This window comes from Siphateles boraxobius, unplaced genomic scaffold (genome assembly GCF_051911475.1).
Source record: "Siphateles boraxobius isolate OS27281-9 unplaced genomic scaffold, OSU_SipBor_1 12, whole genome shotgun sequence".
Taxonomy (NCBI): Eukaryota; Metazoa; Chordata; class Actinopteri; order Cypriniformes; family Leuciscidae; genus Siphateles; species Siphateles boraxobius.
The window spans coordinates 24467985-24494783 of record NW_027508722.1 but is presented as its reverse complement, the minus strand read 5'-3'; the positions used below and the strand labels follow the sequence as shown (position 1 = coordinate 24494783).

Here is a 26799-nt window from a genome sequence, read left to right as displayed (position 1 = left end):
TTATTAGAGCAAACTCAGTTATAAATGAACATACACAGTCTTCAGATGCAGGGAAGCGGATAGTTACTTGCGTGATGCACTGCTTCAGCTTGTAGTGCCTAATGACAATGAGTTGATTGGTTGTTGTGAAATAACTTGCAGATCCACTTCATTGGTCAAGGGCAAATGCCCCACACTGCTTGCAGCACTGCCTGAAGTAATTCTATGAAGAAAAGAAAAATGAAGTCAACCAACATTTAATAAACAGAGTACACAATCAATATCAGGACTAGAGTAATAGTTTCTCACTAAAATTCTTGATATGATTCATTTTTTGAGTTACTCACTGTGTTAGATTTGTGGCTGACAGACACTTGCAGATCTACATTACAATATAAATACAAGCTGGATTACTGGTGTTGCTAAATGGCATGCAATTCATTTTAAAATATATTGTAGGCTATAGTCGAGAAAATGTTGTATTAGGCTACTATTACTGTAAAGGTTTACTAAACTTTACTATCTTTGGTAATATTACTATCTGTTGTGAATTCTTTACATGTTGTTTTTTAAGTATTATCTACTGCTGTGTTTTGTATTTTAAAAGGGTGTATTATGTAGAATACTTAATATGTGGGAAGTAGATAGTACGCAGATAGTAGGCTACGCAATTTAGTTGGATGCTGTTTGAGCGGAAGTGATGGGTTTAAGTTTCGCATACAGAGCGGTCAGAGTATGACGCATTTTTCCACTCGTGCAGCATCTCTGAGTTCAGGCAAAGTTCTTGACGAAGTGAGTTTATTTCCTGACTTTGTATTTGTAATATCGAATGTTTGTACTGTTGATATTATCTCTAACATTAAGCCTGTAAGCATTGGGTGTTTCGCGATCTTTATGTACATTAGTTTGTCATGTGAAACGCACGTGAAAGTGCCGTTGGCATCGTGGCTGATCTCGATAATGTTGAATATATCTCGTTTAGTTACGTTTATGGGTCTTTATAAGATATGTTATATTCATTATACTTTAATACCATGAGGACGCTTTATAATGTATCTTCAGTTGTATATGCTCGGTTATCTTCTGTTTGCTTATTTCTGTTATGCTAAACTCACTGGTAACTGTTAAAAGTGTTTAACTGTGCCATTTATCACAACCGTATGTGAGTATGTATGATTAACACTTAGTTATTTACATCTGTTCATTTGTTTATTGCAGAAACTACCTCAAAAGCATAGTTCATATGTTTTTCTATGGTGAAATCCTGCACAGAAATAAAAGGTGGAAAATATCTGATGACTCCTACTCCTTGATCAGAGTACTGAAGCGGTTAAGAACAATAAAGAATCGGCATTCAATTGGGCAATCCCCTACAAATGGTCCTTCGAGCCGGATATTGTTTCAGAATGTCATCAGATGACAAATCAGCATCACTTCTCCATGCGGATGTTCAAGCAAGACAGTCACGTCGACGTCAAACCCCCAAGTGTCTTGAGGATTACATCCTTGACTTACATCACCGACCTGCCCTTTCCTCCAGTCCTGTTCAGAGGGAGTCAGAGGAGCAGAGAGGAGCAGCAGCCGCAGTGTGTATTAGTCAAGCAGATGCAGCCTCTAGCCAGGGTGGACATCGAGACAGGTCCAGTCCGAGTCAAGCAGACGTACTGAGCATGGACTCACTGATGAAACTCATGGAATCCATGAGTAATAAGGAGAAAGAGGAGACATTCGAAATGGACAATCTTCTCAGGAAATTAGAGCGGCTTAAGAAACGTAAGAACCGCCGAAACGAGATGAAAGAACATATAAAATCATTCTTGAGGGAAGAAGAGGAAAATGAGGACAATGAATCAGAGCAGGTTATTGCATCAGCACTACAGTCTTCTTCGACATCTTCTGGTTCATTAAGCCCTCTGCCTATACACTCATATGACTCGTGACGCATGTTGTCAAACAGGCTGCTGTATGTACATCAGTGAGACATGAGGGAAATTCACAGAGAACATGTGCTGTTTCTAGAGCAGAGGTAGAGAGTCGCAACCTTGGATGCACTCCTATCCATCCAAACCAATCAAGAATTACAGGTTCACTGTATTCTCCTATCTCCTCTGGCACAGTATCTCCAGTCTCTCATCTGTCACTACCACCATTATCTGAGCCAGTTCCATCTCATTCTGCCAGAGTTCTACCCCTTCACGAACAAACTGTTGTTAATAAGGCTGAATGATTATTCCAGCCCCGTGAGCAGCAGCTGATTTCACCAGTACCGGTTTATCAGCATCCCATGACCCCTTACGGCTATCTTGCAGCACCACATTCGCAGATACAGCCAGTGAATGCATCCTGGATCGGACAATGTCCATCTTCTCACAGCGGATAGGCCAGTCCGTCAAGGACCTAAAGGTGGTCCCGTTGCAGTGCACACAGCTTTGGGGTGGGCCCTACAAGGAGCCGAAGAGGGCACACCAAGCCACAACTCAGTGCAGCAGTATTTTTTCGTGTCAACTGCTTGTCCCAATGACTTGCTCTGTCGCAATGTTGAGAAGTTATGGCAACTTGATGTCCTGCCTTATCGGAATGAGAAACTGGTGGTTAGATCCAAGGAAGATCAAGAGGCAATTAAACTTCTTGAATGCCGAACGCAGAGGATTAAGGTTGAAGAAGTTCAACACTACGCCACCCCGTTGCTCCGCAGACCTGGTGCTCCAAAACTCAAAAGCACGATGCAATCAGTTATGCCTAGTCTGAGGAACATAGAGAGGAAACTTCAGAGAGACCCAGAGAAAGCTGTTGTATACTCTGGTGAGATTAATAAGCTCATTAAGGCAGGGTATGTTACTATGCTCCAACCTGAAGAAGTTACCAAGTCAAAGGAAGCTTGGTACATTCCCCACCACCTGGTGTGCCACAATAATAAACCATGACTGGTCTTCAATTGACCCTTCGCAGGGAGCTTGATTGACAGGTGATCTGACCAATCATACTTCGCCATCCGCCATTTTGTCCGACAAAGCAGTCAGGAGAGTTAGTAGATTAACATGGGAGGATTTTAACTTGAAAAACTGAATATACTGACGCCTTTCCGCTGTTAAAACAACATTCCTTCTTATGTTCATTCATGTTTATTTGATGCTATAAATGAACTAGAAGGAAGAGATTATCGGTTCACGAGCATCTTTAACTGAGGCTCTACAGCGATCTGTCACGACACATTAAAGAGCTACAAAACGGTATTTATTGTTTAAATTTCTTTTTAAAAATGACAAAATTTGAAAGGTGAGACTTTGTTTAATATGTTCCATATCAAAAGTAACCGAAAAGTAACCTGGTCTGTCCTGTCTGTCAGCGTATTGTCAGTCTTCTCTCTGATCCGCGATGTATTTTTCAATGCAGGAGAACATGGTGTGTGCGTGAGAGCGGCGTAGCTTGTCGGACATAGCAACAGTAACTAAGGGGGGCGGGTCTTTGCGAAGGGTCAATTGCTCATTCAGGTATCAAGGTCTGTCTCTGAATGATCAGCTTCTGCCAGTGCCTCCACTCGGTCCATCATTGTTAGGAGTCCTTTTGAGATTTTGACAACACCAGGTGGCTGTAAGTGCATCATTTGCGGAATGTTCCATCAGGTTCGCCTGCTGCCTGAGGACAGACCTCTACTCCGCTTCATCTGGCGAGATTTACTCAGTGAGAACTGTCCAGACGTTTATGAATGGCAGGTCTTGCCGTTTGGTACGACCAGCAGCCCATGTTGTGCCATTTTTGCTGTGCAACAGCATGCTCGGAACAACCAAGAGAGTTACTCAGGTGCTCTACAAACAGTGCAACAGAGTTTCTATGTGGACCACTATCTGGCAAGCTTTCCAACCACATCCGAGGCCAAGCTAGCAGTCAATCAACTGCGCAATCTCCTGTCAGAGGGTGGATTTGACCTCAAACAATGGGCTAGTAACCAGCCCTCAGTGATATCTCACCTACCTGCGGAAGCAAGGTCTTTGGGGTACAGAACATTGGCTTGGGCAGAACAAGACTGATCCAATGGAGCCGACTTTAGGTCTCAGATGGAATTGTGCCGCTGATACATTAGGATACCACTATCGTCCCATAGAGCATGCAGCACTAACCATGAGGACAGCCTATCAGCCTATCAAGTCCTAGCAACTCAGTATGATCCCTTAAAAGTGCTTATCCAGCAGCTATGGTCGAAGAAAAGAGGATGGGATGACCCAAACTTACCTCCGGATCTTCATGCTGCCCGGAACGCATGGGAAAGTGAGTTACAGCATCTTAGTGCCATAACCATTCCCCGCTGTTACGCATCAGTTCCTACTGAGGTACAACGGAGGTATGACCTTCATGTGTTTTGCGATGCGTCTGAAAGAGCGTATGGAGCAGTGGTTTACTTAGCAGAGTACGCAGAAGATGGCATTGATACTTCCTTTGCCATGGCTAGATCAAGAGTGGCTCCTAAAAGGCAACAGTCCATACCTCGCTTGGAACTATGTGCTGCATTAGCAGGAGCACAGCTCGCAAAGCTTTTGAGAGATGAGATCACTCTCACTATCCAGCAGACAACTCTCTGAACAGATTCTACAACTGTGCTGGAGTGGCTGCAGTCGGACTCTTGTAGATTCAAAGTCTTTGTCGGAACAAGAGTCTCAGAAATACAGGAGTTGACAGAGTGCAGTGATTGGCGGTGCAGTGATTATCCCTCGCTCGATTCTGACATTTAACAAATGCAAAAAATATGTTAATATTTATTGATCTAAAACAGAATAAGTTTAGAAAAGGAAAATCGCCGGTGCAACACATAAATCTTCTTGAAGGACTCTGATGAAGATGTAACTTTACATTGAAACGTTGGTCACTGGTTTGTACCTCAAATAAATGGATTACTAAGAAGATTTATGTGTTGCACCGGCGATTTTCCTTTTCTGCCTTGTCTTGTCCTGCCCTGGTTGCACCGGATTGTTTGGGAATCACAGTAGCGCAGCAAGCCTTCCTTCTCATTTTGAAACAGAAAAAGTTTACTCTGATTTAATGTATGACAGTAAAGAAATAAAAGTGTTTGTGTTTTTCTCTGAAGTATATGTAAATATCTGGTTTCAACTGTATATCCATGTAAAACGGCTTCTCTAACAAGAAAAAATTAACTTGATGGACTTGATTTTTTCCATCAGGAATTGATTGGATTGTTGTAATTTGCTAGAGATGCTGCAGTGATGACCTATTTTTGTAGGCCAATCCAAAAGTTCTTCACAAATCAACACAACTTTTATGAAATTTAAAGGTGCAGTAAGCGATTTCTGGTAAACGCTGTTGATATTTGAAATCACCAAAACAAACAAGCCCCTATACCCAAAAGGATCACTCCCCTATATCTTGATGCCTCCGCCCCCACATTCACGTATGCGGCACAACACAGGCAACGACTATGGCGGAATCTGGTGTGCCTGCTGCCCGAGGGTAAGATGTCATTAATAAGTGAAATCAATTTGATAATTCAGGTCGAATGTCTAATTGTTATCTACTGTAGCTCTGCTACCCCTTCAATGACAAAGTCATCCCTTCTAACCCAAAAAATAAACAGTTTTCATTAACAGCTCCTTACACAAAACAAAGTAATAGGCCTATTACAAATGTGACAAGATTAAGAGGTTATAGTGATCACTCAAAGGGCAACCAAATGAAAAAAACATATATAAGGAGTAATATCTCACTTTTTGGACACACTTTGGGAGCCGATGCTTGAAACAGGAAGTTTGGACATTCTAGGCTTACCTAATAATAATGCAAATGAACAAACAAACAAAAATAACACAAGAGCATATTTAGGCAAAAAACTGCATATCTTAGTTCTGTGAAACACAGCAAAGAAAAGTTACTCACGTATCGAGAAGAAATAAAGCAACCTCCGCGTCCGTAATCAGGCATTCCTGCTCCTTTTGGTCTCTCCGGAAAGGTTATCTGATATTAACATGGGATTCCTCTGATCTTAACCTATTCTTTTTAAAGTTATATTCCCATGGCCTTTTACTTTTTTGTATTTTGCCATCTCTCTTTCTATAGTTGTTCTGCTAATGTCTGACTTGTGCACTGAGCTCTCTCTCTCCTCCCCCATCATGAGTGTAGGCTATACGCCCCTTACTGCTGATTGGCTACATGAGGGTTTTGGTGCTCAGTCCAATCCACTTTCAAAAGCGTATTTTTTTTAATCGCTTACTGCACCTTTAAAGAAGTATAAAGCTAAACGTAGGATAAACAAACTAATCAGGGTCGCAAGACTTCAACGTCACCACCACTAAGCTGCCGACAGCACTCTCAGTCTTTATTTAAAAACATTTTCACTAAAAGTTTGCGTTAGAAGAGTTTGCAAGGGTGCTAGTATAAGTGGACTAGTGAGATGAGTTTACCTGTTCATCGTGATGACGTTTAACGTCCCCTACAACCTCTGTCCCATTTAGCCACTTGTTAGCAAAAGATTTTAAAAATTATGTTGTAGAATATGTCAAAATATGCCATCCCTGCTGAACTATAAAGCTGTGATCTCATGTTAGGGACAGGTTGTCCAGCTCCACCCTTGCACTAAAACATTTCAACACCCATCCCAGTGGGAGAGGACAATATGGATTAAAGATTACAAGGGCAGATTCATTAAAAAATAATAATAATGATGTGTACGCAGATAAATCATTTAAATTAAGGTCCCACTTTATATTAAGTGGCTTTAACTACTATGTAACATTGAATTTAATATGTCATGTTTTTACATTGTACTTATATTTTGAAAATACCTGGATGTAGTTACAGCTGTAATTAATGTATGTAATTACATTTGTAATTACACTGTTGACCCTTCCCTTACACCTTAACATACCCTTAAACCTACCACCACACCAGCCCCTAACCTTACCCGTATCCCATCTTAATAGCAGCTAAAGTGTTGTACAATACAACATGAACACGATAAGTACATACTTATTTTTCGATCCAAGTACATAGTACTTAAAGCCACTTAATATAAAGTGGGACCAAAATTAATACTGCAATATAGCATTTAAAAAAAACAAGAATTTTGATTTCATGGTGACTTTAAAGGTGATGATACACAGGGCAACTTTTTGAACAATGTTGTTGGGCAATCTTGCCGAGCGATTGTTGCTTGGGCACTTTCCCATTGAAAATGGGCAATACATTTCTATCTGGATAATTTAGATCGGTCGTGGGCCGACCATCAGAGAATGATAAATACAATTATTATTATTATTTTTTGGTTCTCATGTAAATTTATCTTTATTAAAAATCCTCAGGTTTTGTAAAATTAGATGTAGGCTACTGTCTTTGGCGCCAGTCGCGCGCCCCCTCCCCCACTGACTCTATTGTACTCACCCGAACCTCGCTGGAGAAAGCTAACGACTTCTAACGTGCTACCTCTCCAGTCAGGCAAGTAAAGTGTAGCCTGCAGGCAAGTAAACCAACTGATATATAATAAATACCCTTTTTATAATCGTGTGTAAATTATACGTAAACCTTATATCGTAAATTTCATAGATGGTTTGGCATTCTGGTTTATGAACGCCGAGTTTTAAAGTTGGAAATCTCCCTCACTGTAAGTTAAGTTAACCTATTTATCCAATCTAATTAGTATATTATTGTACCAGGATGGAGTCTAGTCCTTTTTTATATTTATTTTAAGCAGATTTTGTAGTGTACAAATGTGTACAGTTAAATATTGAGGTTTGCTGTGAATTATTCTGTTTTCGTTCATTGCTAATTAACGTTACTGTGACGCTAGCGCTAAACTTTGTGGTGGTTTTTACTTTTTCAGCTGATTTGATTCCGGAATAATTTTTTCCATTCATTTTCTCCATAGGGATGCCAAAAATTCTTCAATAAAGACTACAAAATTATGAACCCCAACAACCCAGTCTGAGATGTAAGTTAACATCACAAACTCTATTTGAATAAACAAATAATAATATATATCTGAAAAGACAAAGGTGAGAAAATTCATGGGATTTTTACTTTCAAAACCCTACTGTTGTGTTTCTGCAGATTTGATCTAGGCCTGCTTTAGGAAATATTTGTATAAAAGGTGCATTCATTAATTTAAATCAAATGCAAAGATAAGTAGCCTACTGCACATGTCTAAAAGAAATGTGCCCTAACAATTTCTATAAAATGATTTATGATAAAAAGTGAGACCATAGATAACTATATTATAACTATTTTACAGTACATACATAATCAGTCAATACCGCTCTGTTTATTACAAGCGTGTGCTGCTGTTATGTCATCTGCCTCTTTAAATGCCCAAGCTCTTTAATAATCACCATACAATTCGATTCACAATTCTTGTTGTTTTGTGAAATATTGCAGTATTCATTATAAATGATTTATCCATGCACATCATTGTTTTATTTATTTATTTATTTGCCTTCATAATCTTTAACAAATGATTCAACAATCCAATCAATTCCCCATGGACAAAATCAAGTCCCGCCCTACATTTTGTCTTGTTCAAGACACTTTTCACTTGGATATATGTCACAATAGGGTGTATTCTGATTGGTTGTAAATGCTTTTATCTTTCATCAGCTGGAAAAAAATTCTGAAAGTGATTCCAACCATATTGTTCCTCTGTGTGTTATTTTTATATTTATGGTGTAGACGTTGCTATTCTCATAAACCTTTGATTGAATTAATTAACTAATTCATGATTGTTAAAACCTTTATAGTTATAGTTATCATTATCATCCTTGGTGTGAACAGTAAATAATAAAGCATTTAAATAATGCCAGTCTGAAACTTTAATGGCCATGAAAATTTGCTGCAAAAATATAAAATGTGAAAATGTTTATGCAGAGTCAGACCCATCCTACCTGACCAATTAGAGACAACTAATACATATGTTTTGTTTTGTTTTCTGTTTAATATTTTCATGGCTAGTCAGAATCACAAAGTTTAAATATTAATTATTTGAATGGTAAATTCCTGTATATTGTTAACATGATGAGGAGCTGAATAGCCATCTGTAAAAAAATGATTTTCATACTGGTATATAGTAATTTACATGATCATTTACTGGAGCATTTAGTATATTGTCTGAATAGAGATACAATACACTATAATGTATTTGTAGGTTGAACTTGATCTCAAATATTATAATGCCTCATTAGCATAAAATGAGTGTGCAAACATTTTATCTATTAAAGACTGAGTTAAAAGAGAAAAGGTGTAATGACTTGTCATGCCCTGGTAACAGTCCTGTCCTCACCCTCAGACTGCTCTCTGACACAAAGAGGGGCACTTAGGCCTTTGTTTGTTTTCTGTCAATATATGATATTTGTTGATGTTTCTAAATACTTCTATGAGGTCACTTACTCCCAGTTATTACACTCTGAATAATGGGTTCAGAATATTTGTATATATTATATGTATGTATATATATAAATATATATATATATATATATATATATATGATATATTTAATATATTAAAAATATAATATAGATCTTTCTGTCAGTAAAATAATTTGACTATTAACAGGATTTTGACTATTGTCCTGCAATGACACAACACAATAATTTATAATGTTTGCTTTCTTTTTTATTCTGAATGGTTAGTGCAGTTCTTCATCATTTGATAAACAGTGTAAAACTGTGTTTTCGTACAGTTCCCTTTGTCAGAAAGAAAAGACTTGGCATTCCTTAATGCCAGTAACATAAAAGTGTACATGGCATGCAGTGCCTGAAAAACAGTTAGTGGTTCACTGCTTATAGTTTAAGTTAACTGTCTCCCCTCCTATTCAATATCAGGTGATGAATGTGTGTGCCAGGACCTGTAGCTGCATGTAAAGGAATTCTGGATCTTTCAACAGACCCCACTGGGCAGTAGCTTTGTTGATGCCGAAGAGAATCTCTTGGAAGTAGCACTATCTAGTACAAATCTACCTAGAGGCTTTTTACCAAGTTTACCTCTTGGAACCCTCAAGAATAATTCAAAGCAGTGACAGACTTTACTGGGAGCACAGGTCTGACTTGATTTTTTCTGCACCATGAATTTCCCTCTGGTGTACATTCTGCTGGTTCACACAGAGAGCAGTTGTTTTGCTAAAACTGCTGTTCGTGAGAGCTATGCTGCTTCTTTCGATTGCCATTGTCATGGTATATTTTTCTCACTTTCTTTCAAAAGAACTTTAGATAGGATAGTGCGCACTTATCCCAGTATTATGTCCTACATATTTATCCATCACCTTTTTCATACTCTCTATCCAACCCACTATTTTTGAGCTTGAATCATCAGTACCTGAGACACCAGCATTTTTCCCAAGTCTAAAAGAAAAAATAGAGATTTGAGAAAGGACTTGTACACACATGCACAGATGTTTGTAAGCCCAGCACTCTTCAGCAACTCATAAAACAAAGGTGAAAAAGATCAAAGGTCAAGCATTGTTGATCAGATTAGTCAATTTGACACTTGATGGGTTTAGCTTTAAGGTTAGTCCTAAAAGTTGTTCCTAAATAGGGTTTTTTTTTTTCATGAAGTTGTCTTAACATTTTGCCAGACTGTTAAAGTATGCATAATATCACAATTTGACATATTTACGCAGTCTTGAGGTCAACAATAAATCTGTGCAGGCTAATTCACAGAAAAAACTAATTGTTCGGTTTTATAATCTTTAGTCAAAATCTGAAAAATTAATTCACCTCTGAAATGGCATTCCTTCCCTGATGACGTCAGTTTGATGGCATGGGCAGAACATCCTAAGCCACTCCCCTACAACCATCAGTCTTCTCCGAGCTAGAGATGCCGAGGATGCGCGCTAAAATCAAGCCCCACCCTCTTTTTTTCCTCATTCAGTTTTCCATTTTAAATATGTCACAAGACTGAAGCAAAGTCCTTCGCAACTTCCAGTTCACGTGGAACTTTAAACTTCTGACTAAATCATTAGAACTAGTAGTATGCAGTATATTTGCCAAGAAAGCTCAAATATTTAATATTTAGTCATGTCCTTTAATGTAAAATTTGATTCAGACCTGCCTCACCTCTAGTTCTTCTCCAAGGTTATGATGTTGGTTCTTGCACTGTACTGTATCTAATTTTCACAAAAAGGTAACACTCAAGTTTCTTGTATGTTTATTTTATTTCCAAAGCATGTAGAATTACCTCTCATCCTCTTATCATACTTTATCCGTTGGAGTGTAATGAAACCCTCATTTTTTTATTTTCCTTTAAGTTGCCCTTGTCAGTCAGAGAGCCGGATTAGTAGCTTTTCTTTGTGGGCCTTTATCAACGGTGTTGTATAAACATCACAGTGTAAATGATTCCTGTGAATATAGAGACCGTTTAAACCAGCCAATGGGATGCTTGTTGGATTCGACAATGTCACTAATTTGTGACATTTTCTAGTGTTTCTCTTGTCTACGCTTACACATATGTATGTGTATATACAGGATCCGAGATTTTTACTAGACCTAATGGTGAGAGTTATGAAAATGAGCATACAGTAATACATATAGAAACAACCTCTCAAAAGTTTGGGGTCAGTAAGATGTTAAACAGAGCAAAAGTTATTTTAAATTGTAATTGTAAATATGCATGTATTGTGGAATGTGTTTGAAAGTGAATGCTGGAAAAAAGAAAAACTTTGTAACAGTTAGGTTTAACTGCTTTAAATGTGGATAAAACATACACCACCATGTTTGAATATGACTAAGACACGCCCTGTCTTACCTTTAGATTTCTATTTACAGCCCGCATCAGCAATATTAACAGAACTGTTATCGGCCTCAAAACACTGGAGCCATTTACACTTCTTGTCTCATGCTGCTCATATCCAGACAAAAACCCAGAAAATTTTTTTTCACCTCTCCTCACAAATCTTGGGACCTTTCTGTATCCCAGTTAAAAATCGTTCAGTTGCAATAGCATTGTTCACATTTGACTTAAATATTCTCATTAGCCCAAAACATACTACTTGCACACCTCATGAGCAAAAAAAGGTGAGGGAGGAACCCAGTACTGCTACAAATCAGCAGCCTTGAGAGAGCAGGTGGGCGTTAACAAGCTCATGAAGTGGCCAAACTAACAATACAAAGACTTGTGTCCCATGATGTTCTCTTCCACTCTGCCTCCAGACTCATCAGAGCCTGTGCCGTTTCTCCAGAAAGAGGGAAAGGGATAGAGAGTGAGCAAAGGATACTGGCAAAAGGGAAGAACCATGGCTGATTCTTCAACGAGCATGAGGCTACGGCTGCCACTGTTGTGCATCATCTTGGAGGTCATCCTCATCATCCTCTTTGGAACACTGGTGGAGTATGACCATGACACTCATGCCAAGCTGTGGAATGAAAACAGAACTTCTACTAGAAAAGATTACGAGAATGAGTTCTACTATCGTTATCCCAGTAAGTGACATATAGAATGGTGTGTAGAAGACTAGTAAGTAGTAGGGCTGGATTTTTATATTCAGCATTCATTGTTGAGAAGATAATTTTGGATCTGATATGATCATGCAATTAGTTAATAATAAAAAATAATGTAGATCAATAAATCTATTAAGTTCGCCAGCAGAAACACAGATACGGTGCCTTTTAACTTGATACTTCAGGAATGTTTTGATTGGGTGAACTGCCGACAGACATTGGCCTAAACTATGTTACTTGTGTTTGAGCAGTCTGACTGGCTTTAAGTGAAGCATGTTTACCTTTAAGAATTTGATCTCTTTAAAAGCTTGATTTTGTTTTGTGCTTGGCTTTGTGCAACTGTTGTCAAGTTTCAACTGTAGTCGGATTTCCCATCCACTTCACTTTAGTTAACCCAAGTCTCGTCCTTAAATCTCTGCGATTTGCACTAAACTTGTCCTCAGCGCCAGACTTGTGTGAACTTAATTACATTTATTGTGTTGCATGCTGTGTCTGCACTTCAAGCCCAGGAGACACCTACATGTGAATTATATACAATGAGTTGCATAAATCATGACATACAGACTTCACTTATCAGTTTTAACTGAATACTTAGGTAGGATACACAAAATTAGGTAGGATAAAGAAAGAAAGGGACAAATCCCCGAGCAAAGAACAGTGATTTTGTTGTGTTGTGGAAGACTTCTTGTCTGAACAGTATTTTGTCACTGTCCTTCATCTTTATATATTGAGTTAGTTTAAAAAGACAGAACCACGGGAGTGGCACATAACTACACAACAGGTGTCACATGAGAAACAACTCCATTCAAGGGTGTAGATCAAATCTTTATATATTGTGTGTTTAAATTAAATAAATGATTATGTTTTATAATAATTTGACAGGTCTATGTGGATCATTGTTTAATTTGTTTGCTTTGTGAGGATGCCAATAAATTGCTTCACACAGTTATTGGATCAAGCCATTTCTTGTTTCCAAACCTGAATGCCTTTTTTCTCTGTGGAATACAAAGAAAGAGATTTTGAAGAACTTCATACAGTGAAAGTTTGGACCCCATTGACTTTTATTGAATGGCCAAATTATTTTCAAAATGTTTCCTTTGTGTTTTACAAAAAAAAATAAGTCATACAGGTTTGGAAAGACACAAGTATAATTTGTGGGTGAACTATCCATTAAAATACTTTTTTGTCCTGCAGCAAACTCAGCTTACACATAGAGCTCAGACTTATTTATGGTCTGCCAAAGAGGAGTGAGTGTGAGAGATATGTGGGACAGTTTGCCTACAGGGGCCGTGCCATCCTCATTGGTGCCCAGGTCAATGGCCAGTTGCTTGGTAACATTGTAATTGTGTCAAAAGAAGTGAAATGGGTGATTGAATGGCTCTACACAGAAAAGAACACGGGTTAATGTTGGGCTCAGCATACCCGTAGTGTAAAATTGGCCCTGAATAGTGCTGCCAAATACCCATGTCATGAAAAACATATCAGTGATCAATTATAGTCTATAAGAATACTATTAAAAATGTAAAACTATGAGAATGTGAGGGAGAAGAATGGAAAAAACAGCTATCTGACTGTGTTGTAGGTTTCCAGGATGTTCATGTGATGATCTTTGTGGGCTTCGGATTCCTGATGACATTTCTGCAGAGATATGGATTCAGTAGTGTGGGATTTAACTTCCTCATCGCAGCCTTTTCCCTACAATGGGCCACACTTATGCAGGGCTTTTTCCACGGCATGCACCATGGCAAGATCCACGTTGGTGTAGAAAGGTAAAACCATAAACATGCAAAACTACATTTTACTGTAACAGGTTCATCATTCTGATGTCAGTGGCAGCAGCTCACAAAGATCTGTTTGTCAGTAAAGATGAGAGATTTGCAACCATAGTCTAATCACTTCATCTCAGTAAAGGAGTGATGCACAGAAAGATGACAGCTAAAATATCTTTGACTTTAAACTTCCAGGTTTCTTATCCTTCATGTTTTGATTGCACATTTGCTGCTGTGGCCTCATGTCTGTATATTGGTTTACAGCTGAACACAGCGCCACTGAGTGGATGTGGTAGTTTAGCAGCTGACTAGACTTTGCAGCCTCTAACACAGGCACATGCACATTTATATTTTCTCACAGTGAATATGTTTCTTCTGCAGCATGATAAATGCAGACTTCTGCACTGGTGCTGTGCTGATCTCTTTTGGTGCCGTTTTGGGGAAGACCAGTCCTGTGCAGCTACTTGTTATGGCTATTTTTGAAGTGACATTGTTTGCCGTCAATGAGTTCATCCTGCTCTCTATCATTGGGGTGAGTATAGAAACACACAAAATGTAATTTTCAAATTTTGTTAATTGTTATTAAATTGTAATTTTCACATGAATAACGTTAATTTTCCAAACACTGGGCACATGTTTTATGGGGATGCACCATTATTAAAATTCTGGCTGATAATGATAAACTGATAATTAATTTCATTTTATGGCTGATAACTGATAAATGCCGATATTCAAATTCTATACGGATTTGTTTAAATAAGATAAAAAGAAAACAAAGGAAATTATTTTAAATGCTTCAAATTAGGGATGCTCCGATCGATCGGCCGGAGATCGGTATTCCGGCCGATAATCACATTTTATAACTCGAACGGTACTCACTAAACTTGGCCGATCTCACAAACCGATCGGAGCATCTGGTGCGGCAGTGTGCACTTCACTTTAACTAGGGAGTTTGATTGACATGCGATCTGACCAATCAAAATCCACCATTTTTGTCCGACAAAACAGTCAGAAGAGTTAGTAGATTAACGTCGGATTTGAATTTGGCTTTAACTGAGGCAATCTGTCATGACACATTAAAGAGCCACAAAACGGTAGGCCTATTTATTGTTTAATTTTCTTTAACTGACCAATTTTGAAAGTTGAGACTTTGTTCCATATTAAATATTACGTGCTCGGTCCTGTCTGTCAGCACGTTGTCAGTGTCCTCTATTTTTCCCTGTTTGAGAACAGGGATTGAATCCGAAATCGCTCCCTAAACCCTCATTCACTAAGTAAAGCTTATTCCCTAAGTTTGTCCACTAATACTGTTCACTTGAAGGAGTGAATGAAAACGAGATAGCGAATTCGGACAGCCGTCGAGCGTACATAAGCTGTACACTCGTTAATGCAATACAATGTGATATTGAATAAGTGCACTCAATAAGGTCCACTATGGTTTTTCACAAATCTCTACGTTCATTTAAGACTTTATTTAAATAATTTAAGACTCTTATGTGGACGCTCGACAAAACAGACATTTTGGCATAATTTGTGTGTGTTATGGTTTGTTCAAAACCGAAAGAGAACTCGATACTGACGCGCGTCTTTTCTGTGAGTCGTGTGTGTGTGTGTGTAATAGGCAGGACTTAGCGGATACTGCGTAATTGCGTTAAATATTTTTAACGCTTTAAACTTTTTTTTTTTTTTTCGCGGTGGGCAAGTGATAAAACCGGTGTTGCGACTGAACACAGAGTAACACCGGTAACTACCGTAGCACGCCTAGTGGGGACTTACATGATTTGGCAGTCAGGTCATCGCCGGTGTGGAATTACTATGATGTGTCGAGAAACAATGAAAAAAAAGAGCTATTTGTCGTGTATGTTTCAAAGAAATCTCACGTGGAGGAGCATTGTCCTCCAGGGAGTTCGCCTTTCTGAAGAGTATGATTCACTCGCTCAGTCCACACAGCGCCGCTCGCTCAGAACGCCCGCAGTGACGTGCTGGTTAGGAAATATGTGAAATAAGTAGGGCTGCCCGTGCACGACTAAAGTTTTTTTATAGTAGTTTATACGCTGAGTTTCGGTTCATTTATAAGATGCGCTCCAGTTCACGCGCGGGCGCCTCCGTATCCTATTATATTGTCTGCTATATATCGCTTCTTATTTATTAAATCCAGCCAATTTGTTGATGAAACATTGATTGAAATTAAGATAAAATTTTTACAAAACGAAATTCACTTTAAAGAATGGCTTTCTACAAAACAAAACTTAATTAATCATGTCTGACCCACTCCAAATGTCTCCTGATATATTGGGTATCTATGATACTATCTTATAGGCTTGGGCGTTATCAAAATTTTGATACCGTCAAACCTCCTCCCTATTTTACCGGGGTATACGGTATTACCGTGACTAATTAAAAATTATGACATTAGGCTCAGACAGCGTCACCAAACTGTTGGCTTGTGCCTACACCGTTCAGAAACTGAATACCAGATCGGGCACAAAAAAAAAAATCAAGGCCAACCCGTGCTGATCCCGGCTGACGGCATTAAATGTAATATGAGCCGTAGCCCTATTTAGACTCGACTATTTTTAATACGTGGGCCGTTATAATATGGTGAGGCCAAATATTTTTTTAACCCAGGTGCTGAGGGGGTGGTAGATATAAATACTATTTATAAATGAGCAAAAATGGGACAATTAATAATATTTAATTATTTTAATTATGACAATTTTATTCATTTTATTAATTAATTTAAATTAAATTAACAAGCAACAAGCAAGAAGTGCATTTGTAAATCCGGTGACACGCATCCATTGATTTTTATTAATACAACTTTTCTGTCAGTGCTGCAAAGATTAAGTTGATGATCGCCATCTCCTAGTGAACGCGCATATATAGAGAGAAATGCACATCATGGATTACATAATCAGAAGGTATAGGCTAGCCTTTTTCTTTTCGTTTTGAATTGTTTCATTTAAAGAAATTGACGATTTATATCTCCGTAGTGAATGCGCCTATAGAGAGAAATGCACATCCTGGATTAATCAGAGAGTATGCTGCCTATATTTCTTTTCCTTTTGAATTGTTTCGTTTAAAGAAATTGACGAATCGCCATCTCCATAGTGAACGATAGAGAGAAATGCACATCATGGATTACATAATCAGAGAGTAGGCTAGCCAATTTCTTTTCGTTTTGAATAGTTTCGTTTAATTTGATGATCGCCATTTCCGTATGAACGCGCATAGAGAGAAATGCACATCATGGATTAAATAATCAGCGAGTGGCCTATTTCTTTTCGTTTTGAATTGTTTCGTTTAATGAAATTTCAAGCTTTATTTAGATATCTGTCATGTCTGTGAGACATACACTGAGTTTCGGTTAATTTATGATGAGATTTCAATGCAAGTGACCGCGGCGCGTCAGCGCACGATCATGTCATGATTATGTTGTATGCTATATTTGATTCTTATTTATTATAGGTTGATAAAAAAATTATTAAAATTAAGATACAATTTATACAAAACGAAATTCACTTTAAAGAAAAGGCCTTTTACAAAATGAAACTTAAGTGGTCAATGTCTGACTCCCGATGCATCCCATCTTACTGGTGCTGTTCAGTTTTCATTATCAACGTAAAAAAAAATAACATTATAATATTTTAACAAATATAAACTAATGCGCTTATTTAATGAACTCAGGGCAAAATGCATCCTCGCAGCATTGAGTGGGTGGTTGTTTCGGAGATGCGACATTAGGTTAGAGGTGTTTCCATCTCTCGCGGTCACCTTTTTTATTGCAACATTTACAAATTGCCTCGTCAGTATTTAACGCCTCTCCCTTCTCTCTCTCTCTTTCTCCTCCACACTGTCACTTGATGACAACTCTATAAGCATTTTTAGGCATTGAATAAATTATATATAAGTGCCGGTGATGACGGTATTGAAACTGATACCGTTGCTATTTTAAGACCCCGCGGTATACGATATTACCGAAATACCGCCCAACCCTACTATCTTACTCATCTCATGCAGTTCATGTAGGTTGTCCGGAAGGTTGGTGGTTCTATCCCCGGTTTCACCTGACCAAGTGTAAATGATTATAAAGATATATTGCTCATGCCTGGGTGAGTATTAGTCGCTGAGTTTTGTTTAACTTTAGAGACGTGCTCAAAAAAAAAAGCTCACTGTGAGCCAGAAAGCAAACCCTGTTTATTTTCTTTATTTTAAAAAAGCACAATGTTTTATTTCGATTGTAATTGGACACATAAAAAGTAGACATTTAACAGTTTATTTTTTCATATTTCTTTAGTCTGTATGACCAAAAATGACGAAGCATTTTCACTATGTGAAAAAAATCGGGCAAAGCGTGCAGGCGTGTTTGCAGACCCCAGAGGGTTAAGCATCGGTATCGGGATCGGTATCGGCCGATCACCATGACAAGAAATCGGCTATCGGTATCGGCTGCAAAAATCCTGATCGGAGCATCCCTACTTCAAATGCATTTAGGCATTACAGCATTACAATACAGTATTTTGAGAACTGATAAAGATTACATTTGAAGTTAATCAAAATGTAAAAAAAGAGAAAATGAACATGCTCAACCCAATAGGGATAACCCATATGGTACCGATATATTGTGCTTCTCTAATGTTTGACACATTCTTAATAAAAACAAATCCATGGTACTACTGTCAAAATTCCAATGTGCACCTGGTAGTAAGTCATTAGATAAATTCCAGTACATTAGTAGCTCTACTTTAGACCTTAAATCAAAACTAGTTTTACAACATCCCATTTAAGTACTTCACATTTACATCTACTTTACATTTAATTTAAATATCCACAGAAAGACCTAATGTTCATAAGCTGAATTTTGATATAAACATATCTATATTCTTACACTTATGATGTGTTATCATTATTTATGTTATCATTTTAAATGTCAATGGTATCTGTAGGCCAATGACGCTGGAGGATCCATGACCATTCATACATTTGGTGCATACTTCGGCTTAGTGGTGACCCGCGTCCTGTACAGACCAAACCTGAACAAGAGCCAACACAGAAACTCGTCTGTCTACCAGTCTGACCTCTTTGCCATGATCGGTGAGTCACTTGAATAGTTTACACGCCTACGAAATTCTGGCCTGTGGTTATCCAGGGCTCTTTGAGCCACTAAAGCTTTGGTTCTACTCAGGTACCATCTATCTGTGGATGTTCTGGCCCAGCTTCAACTCAGCCATTACACATCACGGGGACCCCCAGCACAGAACCGCCATGAACACTTACTACTCTCTGGCCGCCTGCACACTGTCTACATTTGCTTTCTCCGCCCTCGTCAACCCAGAAGGAAAATTGGACATGGTGAGCATCCCCTTTTGGTCATCTTTGATATTACATTACAAACTTCAAGATTACAAACTCTCACACAGGATTCTGTCTTTTTCAGGTGCACATTCAGAATGCCGCACTGGCTGGTGGTGTTGCTGTGGGAACAGCTGGAGAGATGATGCTGACTCCATTTGGCTCTATGATCGTAGGATTCCTTGCTGGAACTATTTCAGTCCTGGGATACAAATACCTCACGGTTAGTAGCACACACTTGTCTGACACACAACTGTAAACACCATCACCAAACCTCAGTATCTCATTGATTGCTCTATTATGCTCTTTTAGCCGGTTTTGGAGTCAAAACTGAAGATTCAGGACACTTGTGGCATTCATAACCTGCATGGAATGCCAGGAATTCTGGGAGCTGTGGTGGGTGCTGTCACTGCTTCCCTGGCATCCCCAGATGTATATGGAAACGGGTAAGTCAGTAGTTGATATGTAATTATTTGCATTAATAATAAGTTTGTGATTGTCTTAATGACAATTAAAGGATTAGTTCACTTCAGAATAAAGAATTCCTGATAATTTACTCACCCCCACATCATCCAAGATATTCATGTCTTTCTTTCTTCAGTCGAAAAGAAATTAAGGTTTTTGAGGAAAACATTTCAGGATTTTTCCTCCATATAGTGGACTTCAACGGGAACCAATGGGTTGACGGTCCAAATTGCAGTTTCAATGCAGCTTCAAAGGCCTCTACACGATGCCAGCAGAGGAATAAGGGTCTTATCTAGCGAAATTATGTCATTTTCTAAAAAAAATAATAAAAAAAATACTTTATATACTTTTTAACCACAAATTATATGCTCGTCTTGCACTTGCTGTGATGCACCACACATCACGTAATCACATTGAAAGGTCACGTGTGACTTAGGCGGAAGTACCGACCTAGTGTTTATAAAGCGAACGTGCAAAGACTAAGTCAAACGCCCTTTACAAAAAAAATTATAAATAAAAGGTAAAACAACGATGACGGACGATTTTGAAGTTGGAGGAGAAAATGAGATGGAGTTTTTCACCCTACCCTACCTTTTCCGCCTACGTCAGGTTACCACCTGACCTTTCCAACGTGATTACGTAATGCGTGAAGTCGTGGACGTGCAAGACGAGCATTCGTGGTTAAAGTATCTATAGAAAGTTTTGGCATGAAACTCTAGATGGCGCAGGTTAATAGGTCCTTTAACACACCTGTTCATAATCACATCATTATCTATAGGGGCGCAGCTGATCGGTTACTGCCGTATAAGTAGCCAATGAACTCGCTGCTCAACATTAAAATACTTGGGTAAAATGGGTAGAATTTGCCTTAGCAGTGCAGCGAGTTTTCCGAAATCCTCTGAAATTCAACATCTAAGATAAGTGCATGGGTTTTCATGCTATATCACTATGCGTTTTTGCGTAATATGCTTCATCAATTCCTTATGAACTAACCATTCACGAGGTTTACATCATGTGTCATGTCAACAGTCCTGATTTAATACTTAGAGTGAATTACTAGCATTAGCAGCTAGAGAATAGCAGGCAATGTAAGGACACGCAGACAAGCTTTGCTGAACTCTTTAAAGTAAAATAGGCTTTTGTTTGTATTTACATATCTAACAGAGCTACAGCAATTCCTAGTATTAGTACAGCAGCAACATGTATGACAAAGCAGATTGCAATGTTAGCAAATATCAACTGCATTAGAAAACTAGCAGACGTTGCGGTTAAGTAGAAACTGTACGTCTTTGCTGCATTTTCGGCAGAATTATATGTGGGCATGTACTATTTCATAACTACAGGACAAACAGCGATGAATGCTGATGTCGGATACCTTTTCGTATTAGACAGCACTGCTCACACGTAGAATGATAATTATCATTTCGTGCCACGGCAGTTTCTATGTATTTCTCAAACGAGGTGACTCATTGCAGTTTGGACTGCTCATTGATGTAGCAGCACTTTCTGAGATCGCTACAGGCTAAGGTGAGCGAGCAGTTTTGCACGTTCTCACTGCAAATGTCATTCATTAAATAAGTGTTCACGCTGTGGTGAGGACAAACAGTCGGTTGCAGGCTGCGAAGTTTAGGAAGTGACAATGTGGGATTAACTCAAATTGCATGATGACATAGCCATTGCATGGGACAGATATGATATGCCGAAGTAGTACACGCATTAGCAATGTAACTCAGACAATAGATATAATAGAATATCAGTTCAAATATTTGAGTTGAGGACCTTCAACCCGTTGGTTCCCTTAGGATTCCACTATATGGAGAAAAATCCTGGAATGTTTTCCTCAAAAACCTTAATTTCTCGACTGAAGAAAGACATCTTGGATGACATGGGGGTGAGTAAATTGTAAGTAAATTGTAATTCTGAAGGGAACTAATCCTTTAACATTATCTTTAGTTTAACTGCTTAGTAACAATGTGCAATTGTGCTTATTATTTTTGCTGTATTCTTTATATATAACACATTGTTATATTATATTTTACTTAATAGGGTAAATATTTTGCAATATGTTGGATAAATATGTCATTGCCGAAAATATTGCAGAACTCATTATTTGTGAGAACAGACACTCTATCTAATCTTACACAGATTGCAAAGAGTTTTCGGTGATGTTGAAACTGGAAAATGGAAGCCTGAATCTAAGGGAGGGTTTCAGGCTATCTCTCTGGCCATCACACTGGGAATGGCCCTGTTTGGGGGTCTAGTTACAGGTGGGTGTACAGTTGTAAAGTGTGGTGAGTGCATGCTTGTCTGCCTGCTGGTTTCTTCCTGAACCGTGCAGGTCGATGCAGGTCATTGTTATACGGACATACATTTTTTGCCTTAACATCACATCTGAAATGTAGGAGAGGTATTATTTAAAATATTATTACCGCTGTGAATCGTCTTGAAGAAGTCGTGCTTGCGAAGGTGATTCAGGCCGATCAGCTTGTTTTTCTTAACTGTCATTATTGCACTCGGGCTCGAACTGAAGTGTCAAAACTGACGCCATAGTACAGCAGTTCTATAGCCTTACAGCCTTAGCAAGCCTCGGGACTCTCTGACTATGGTAAAGGGTCATTAAATATCCGACACACTGTCTAAGAAGAAGATCAATCACAACGGACTGGAGCCAGCTGACCAATCAGAACAGACTGCGCATTTTGGAAGGCGGGTTCAGTCAAAGGTTGAACTGAGGTGCTGCAACAATTTAAACGATACATTTGTATGGCAATGAGATTTTTGAACATTAAAATTAAATCATGCAAACCTATTCTAGTAGACTTCCTAAAAAAGTAAATCTGTAATATCGCCACTGCATATCTGTAATATCGCCACTGCATATCGTCAGTGATAGTTTGCGCAACACACTGAAAAAGAAATATAAACAATGCAAACATGTATAGAGCTGAATATTTAAATATTTGCAAAATCTAACACTTTGCTGTTACATGTTAGTCAATCCACTTTAAAATGATGTGTGAATGTAAAGAATTTAATATGGAAATGTAACCGCAATAATAAATAACAACAACAATAATAATATCATTATACAGTCCCTCCAGGATTGCACGATTTTTTTATGTGATTTTTGCGATCAAAATGACTGATTTTGTGGTGGTAATTTCCAGAAATTTGTGAAAAAAATTGCGATTTTTATATTTTATAATTAGGACATCACATTTACCATAATAGTATTATGTCAGATGCACAATAGTCATACATGACACAAATCACACAAAAATGCATAAAGCTTGTTTATTTGGTCCAATAAAATTCTTTTTTTAAAATTGTGCTGTAGCATTTTGTTGTTGCTTGATTAACATTAACAACAGCAGGTAAATTAGGTTACTGTTACTTTAAGACCTATTACAGTAATGACAAACGTCACAATCAGTTATTACTGATTGTTTTACGTAAATACTTGCCAAGATGAATATTTTGAAGTAATTGTAGCTATGTGTATTTGTTCAAGCACTATAAAGAGAATTCAATATTCTAACAGACATCACGTGTGCGCAACATCTGTACCCACGTAAAAATGCATTGAACTTTAATTAACTAAAGATATTTCAATTGGGTGATTATAATTTAATGTTTTGTGAGGTCTTTTTTTTTAATTTTTGTGATTATTTTGCGGTTAAATTAGGAATTATGCAGGATTGCAAAAAAATGCGACATTTTGTTGATTTTGCGTTGTATTCAGCGATCGCAGAATCGCGAAAAACCGGAGGGACTGATTATATATAACTATAATATATTAATATTGTTTAAGTTAAAAACAGTGTAAATGGAAATAATAATATACTAAAAACATGGAATATAAACTGAAAGCTAACATTTTTATCCCTTAAAACTAATCTTTGATAATCAAAATGACATTTATAGAAAAAAGAAATCCTGTGAAAATAATTGGTTGGAATTAAATATCTATCTATCTATAAATTACAGGAACGTCTGTCTGTATGTAACGCTTCACGTTATTGCTACTGTGTAATAGTAGCCTATGCTATTCACCAACTAAACATATCCTATTCAATGCGTTCAGTCTCTTTCACGGACATCATTTGTAGTAGCCTATTCACAAACTGTTTGCTCAAGCGTAGCATTTTCTCAGAGTTCACTGTGTAGCCTGCTCCCTGAATCGTGTAGTTCAATTTCCCATATTTATTGTATGTCAGTATCAGTTTGCTTTCTACCATGCACAAATAAAAATGCCACTGGACTTTTGCTGTGTAATTGTAACAATGTAGCACTCAAACACACCAAACCAACAATTACTAAAAACACACACAAAAACTGATTTTGCATGGGCACTTTGCAGTAGTTGGTTTAATTCAGCCATATGTGTTTGAACCAGAGAATGACTCAGAAGAAGAGGAAAGGTAAATGATACAGTCTACAAGTCGATGTATCAGAATGGTAATGCATTTATGTATCGCTCTCTACAATGTCGGACACATAACGGTAATTGATATGATTTGCCTTTGGTTTGACTACGCTATCAAACAGCTAATAATGTGTTGCTAATGTTACACAAACCATGTTCCCATTCAATCTCGGAGTCAGACAGCTGCCTTCTAAAAATCAGCATCCGTAGACATGTTTTCAACCCCTCCCTACACATTGACGCGATTGGTTACAAAGTAGTTTTATACGTCAGAAACACCAGCGATTTCAAATCGCGTTTTTGGTTCATTGCCGTTTTAAGGAGAAAATACTCAGCAATGGTGTTGACTGATGAATTTGCACAAGGTTTGTCTTAAAGCATATTAAAAACACCACATAGACATAAAAAATACTAAAAGCTTTATTTTCATCATAGGGGAACTTTAAAATAAATAAATTTCCTTCGATCTCTGCACAGCTTTAAGGAAAATCATACATACAACTGCAATGTATAAATAAATAACTTGAAGTATGTGTATGAAGCTAACATCGTGTCTACACCTGACACCGCAGCTGTCAATGTCCCTATTTGTTCTTGGTGTCAAACGTAGCGTGAGCGCTTTGAATGCGTGGGAAATGGAATGGGGCGGAGGTTTACTGTCGGAGATTGGTTGTGTTGTGTTGTGCCGCATCCTGAGTAGACAGCGCCACTGATTATAATGTGTTCTGTTTGCTTTTATCTCGTCGCACCGATCACATCTGGTGTGCACACTGTTACACTGTAAGTGAAATTAAAATAGACAATTAAATAGTTAGATCCCTGTTAGTTGTATGAAAATTAATCAACCAGAATTGTTTTTCCTTGTGCATACATGTGTGTGCAGTATATTGTGTAATAGTAATATGTGTGTGCACTCCTCAGGGTTCATTTTGAAGCTGCCAATCTACGGTGCTCCTCCGGATACTCACTGCTTTGAGGATGGACTCTACTGGGAGGTGAAGACTTTCTGATATCATTGTTATATGCTATATTATGTGTTTTAAACAAAGATTCCTTGACTGACTGTGCAATTATTAACCATTATTGCCTAATGTGCAGTAATGGATTGTCATTATTGGGACATATAAAAACTATTGAGTGGAACAACTGATGTCCAATATGCAGCGTCAGTATCTTAAACAAGAAATGGTTTGTGCTGTAATGAAATGTTTGTTTCAGGTGCCGGGGGAGGAGGAAGGTCACAGTGAGCTTCACGAAGTGGCCACACCAAACGAAGTGGAAAAACTCAGTAGCTAAACTACCTGCTTTCACCTGTATGCATTTGGTCAGCTGCCACCTGTGGTGTTCTCTGCAGGTGCAATTTGTTTCACTGACTTAAAATAAAACAAACTTTGTTCCATTTTTTTTTTTTTATCATAGTACGTTGTTATATAAAATTATTAGGCCAGTTTACCTGAGAAACAATGAGAATGTACAACTTTAAACGTATATATGTTACTCTGAGGCAATATACCTGTGATTCCTTATAACACCACTAGATGGTGTTGCAGAGCTGCGAAAGCTCCACAGCGCCGAGACAGAGGACAAGCTGATTATTCGCATGATTAGCTCTTAGAAATATTTGTTATATAAGAACGTTGACTGTAAAATTCAATTTATGCTTTCTCTTTATTTTTAATATATTTTCAAAAACAAGGAGAATCTGCAAAGGGATGATTGTGGGATATGTTTTGTATACGTTTGTTGTAATTTTTATTTCCCCCAAAATTAATTTGAAATATATGAATCATAAACAGCTGGAATACTTCAATGTCTAACATAACATTACAAGTTGTTGTTTTTTTAAATAATCTTATTTCAGATAACTGTTTTTTTCTTTTGATTATTTGTTTCACACACTGTGAATATGGGACACTGATGAACATGTTTTAATGAGAAATTTGGAGGGGAAAAATATTTGGATTGACATGATGTTAAATGTATATAGTTACACGTTTATCTGTTTTAAAGAAAGAAAATAATTACAGAACAAATACTTTTTTTTCTAAACATGGATTATTTCTACCCAGCATAACTTGCGATTGAACAACAAATTCTGTATGGAATGACATTTAAATAAATTGTTCGAAGATTTATATTGTTTAAAAGTCATGTTTTAAATGAACTGTTATCCCTTGAAGGTGTGGGAGAGAATTACACTGTAGCCTATGTTTTTCGAGACGGGAATGTTTCTGTTTTTGGCAAAGTCGCGCGGACATTAATTTTACATTCAGCTCAAAGATAAACAATGACGTCAAATCACGCTAATTCCAAGTGAAAGCGCCGTTTAAATTGAGAATACTTAATGGCCTACAATCACTGCGGAAAGGGTTAACGAAGAGTCCAG

General features: G+C 37.9%; 1 protein-coding gene across 1 annotated transcript; it reads left to right on the top strand.

Moving 5' to 3' along the window:
• The first annotated feature begins 12031 nt into the window (after positions 1-12031).
• rhbg (Rh family B glycoprotein) lies at positions 12032-26548 on the top strand. The gene is made up of 10 exons (XM_077214280.1): positions 12032-12383; positions 13984-14170; positions 14552-14702; positions 19117-19264; positions 19356-19522; positions 19608-19745; positions 19835-19968; positions 22133-22254; positions 25335-25408; positions 25632-26548. The coding sequence occupies exons 1-10, from the start codon at positions 12197-12199 to the stop codon at positions 25707-25709; spliced, it is 1386 nt and encodes a 461-aa protein (XP_077070395.1). The 5' UTR covers positions 12032-12196; the 3' UTR covers positions 25710-26548.
• Positions 26549-26799: the final 251 nt, after the last annotated feature.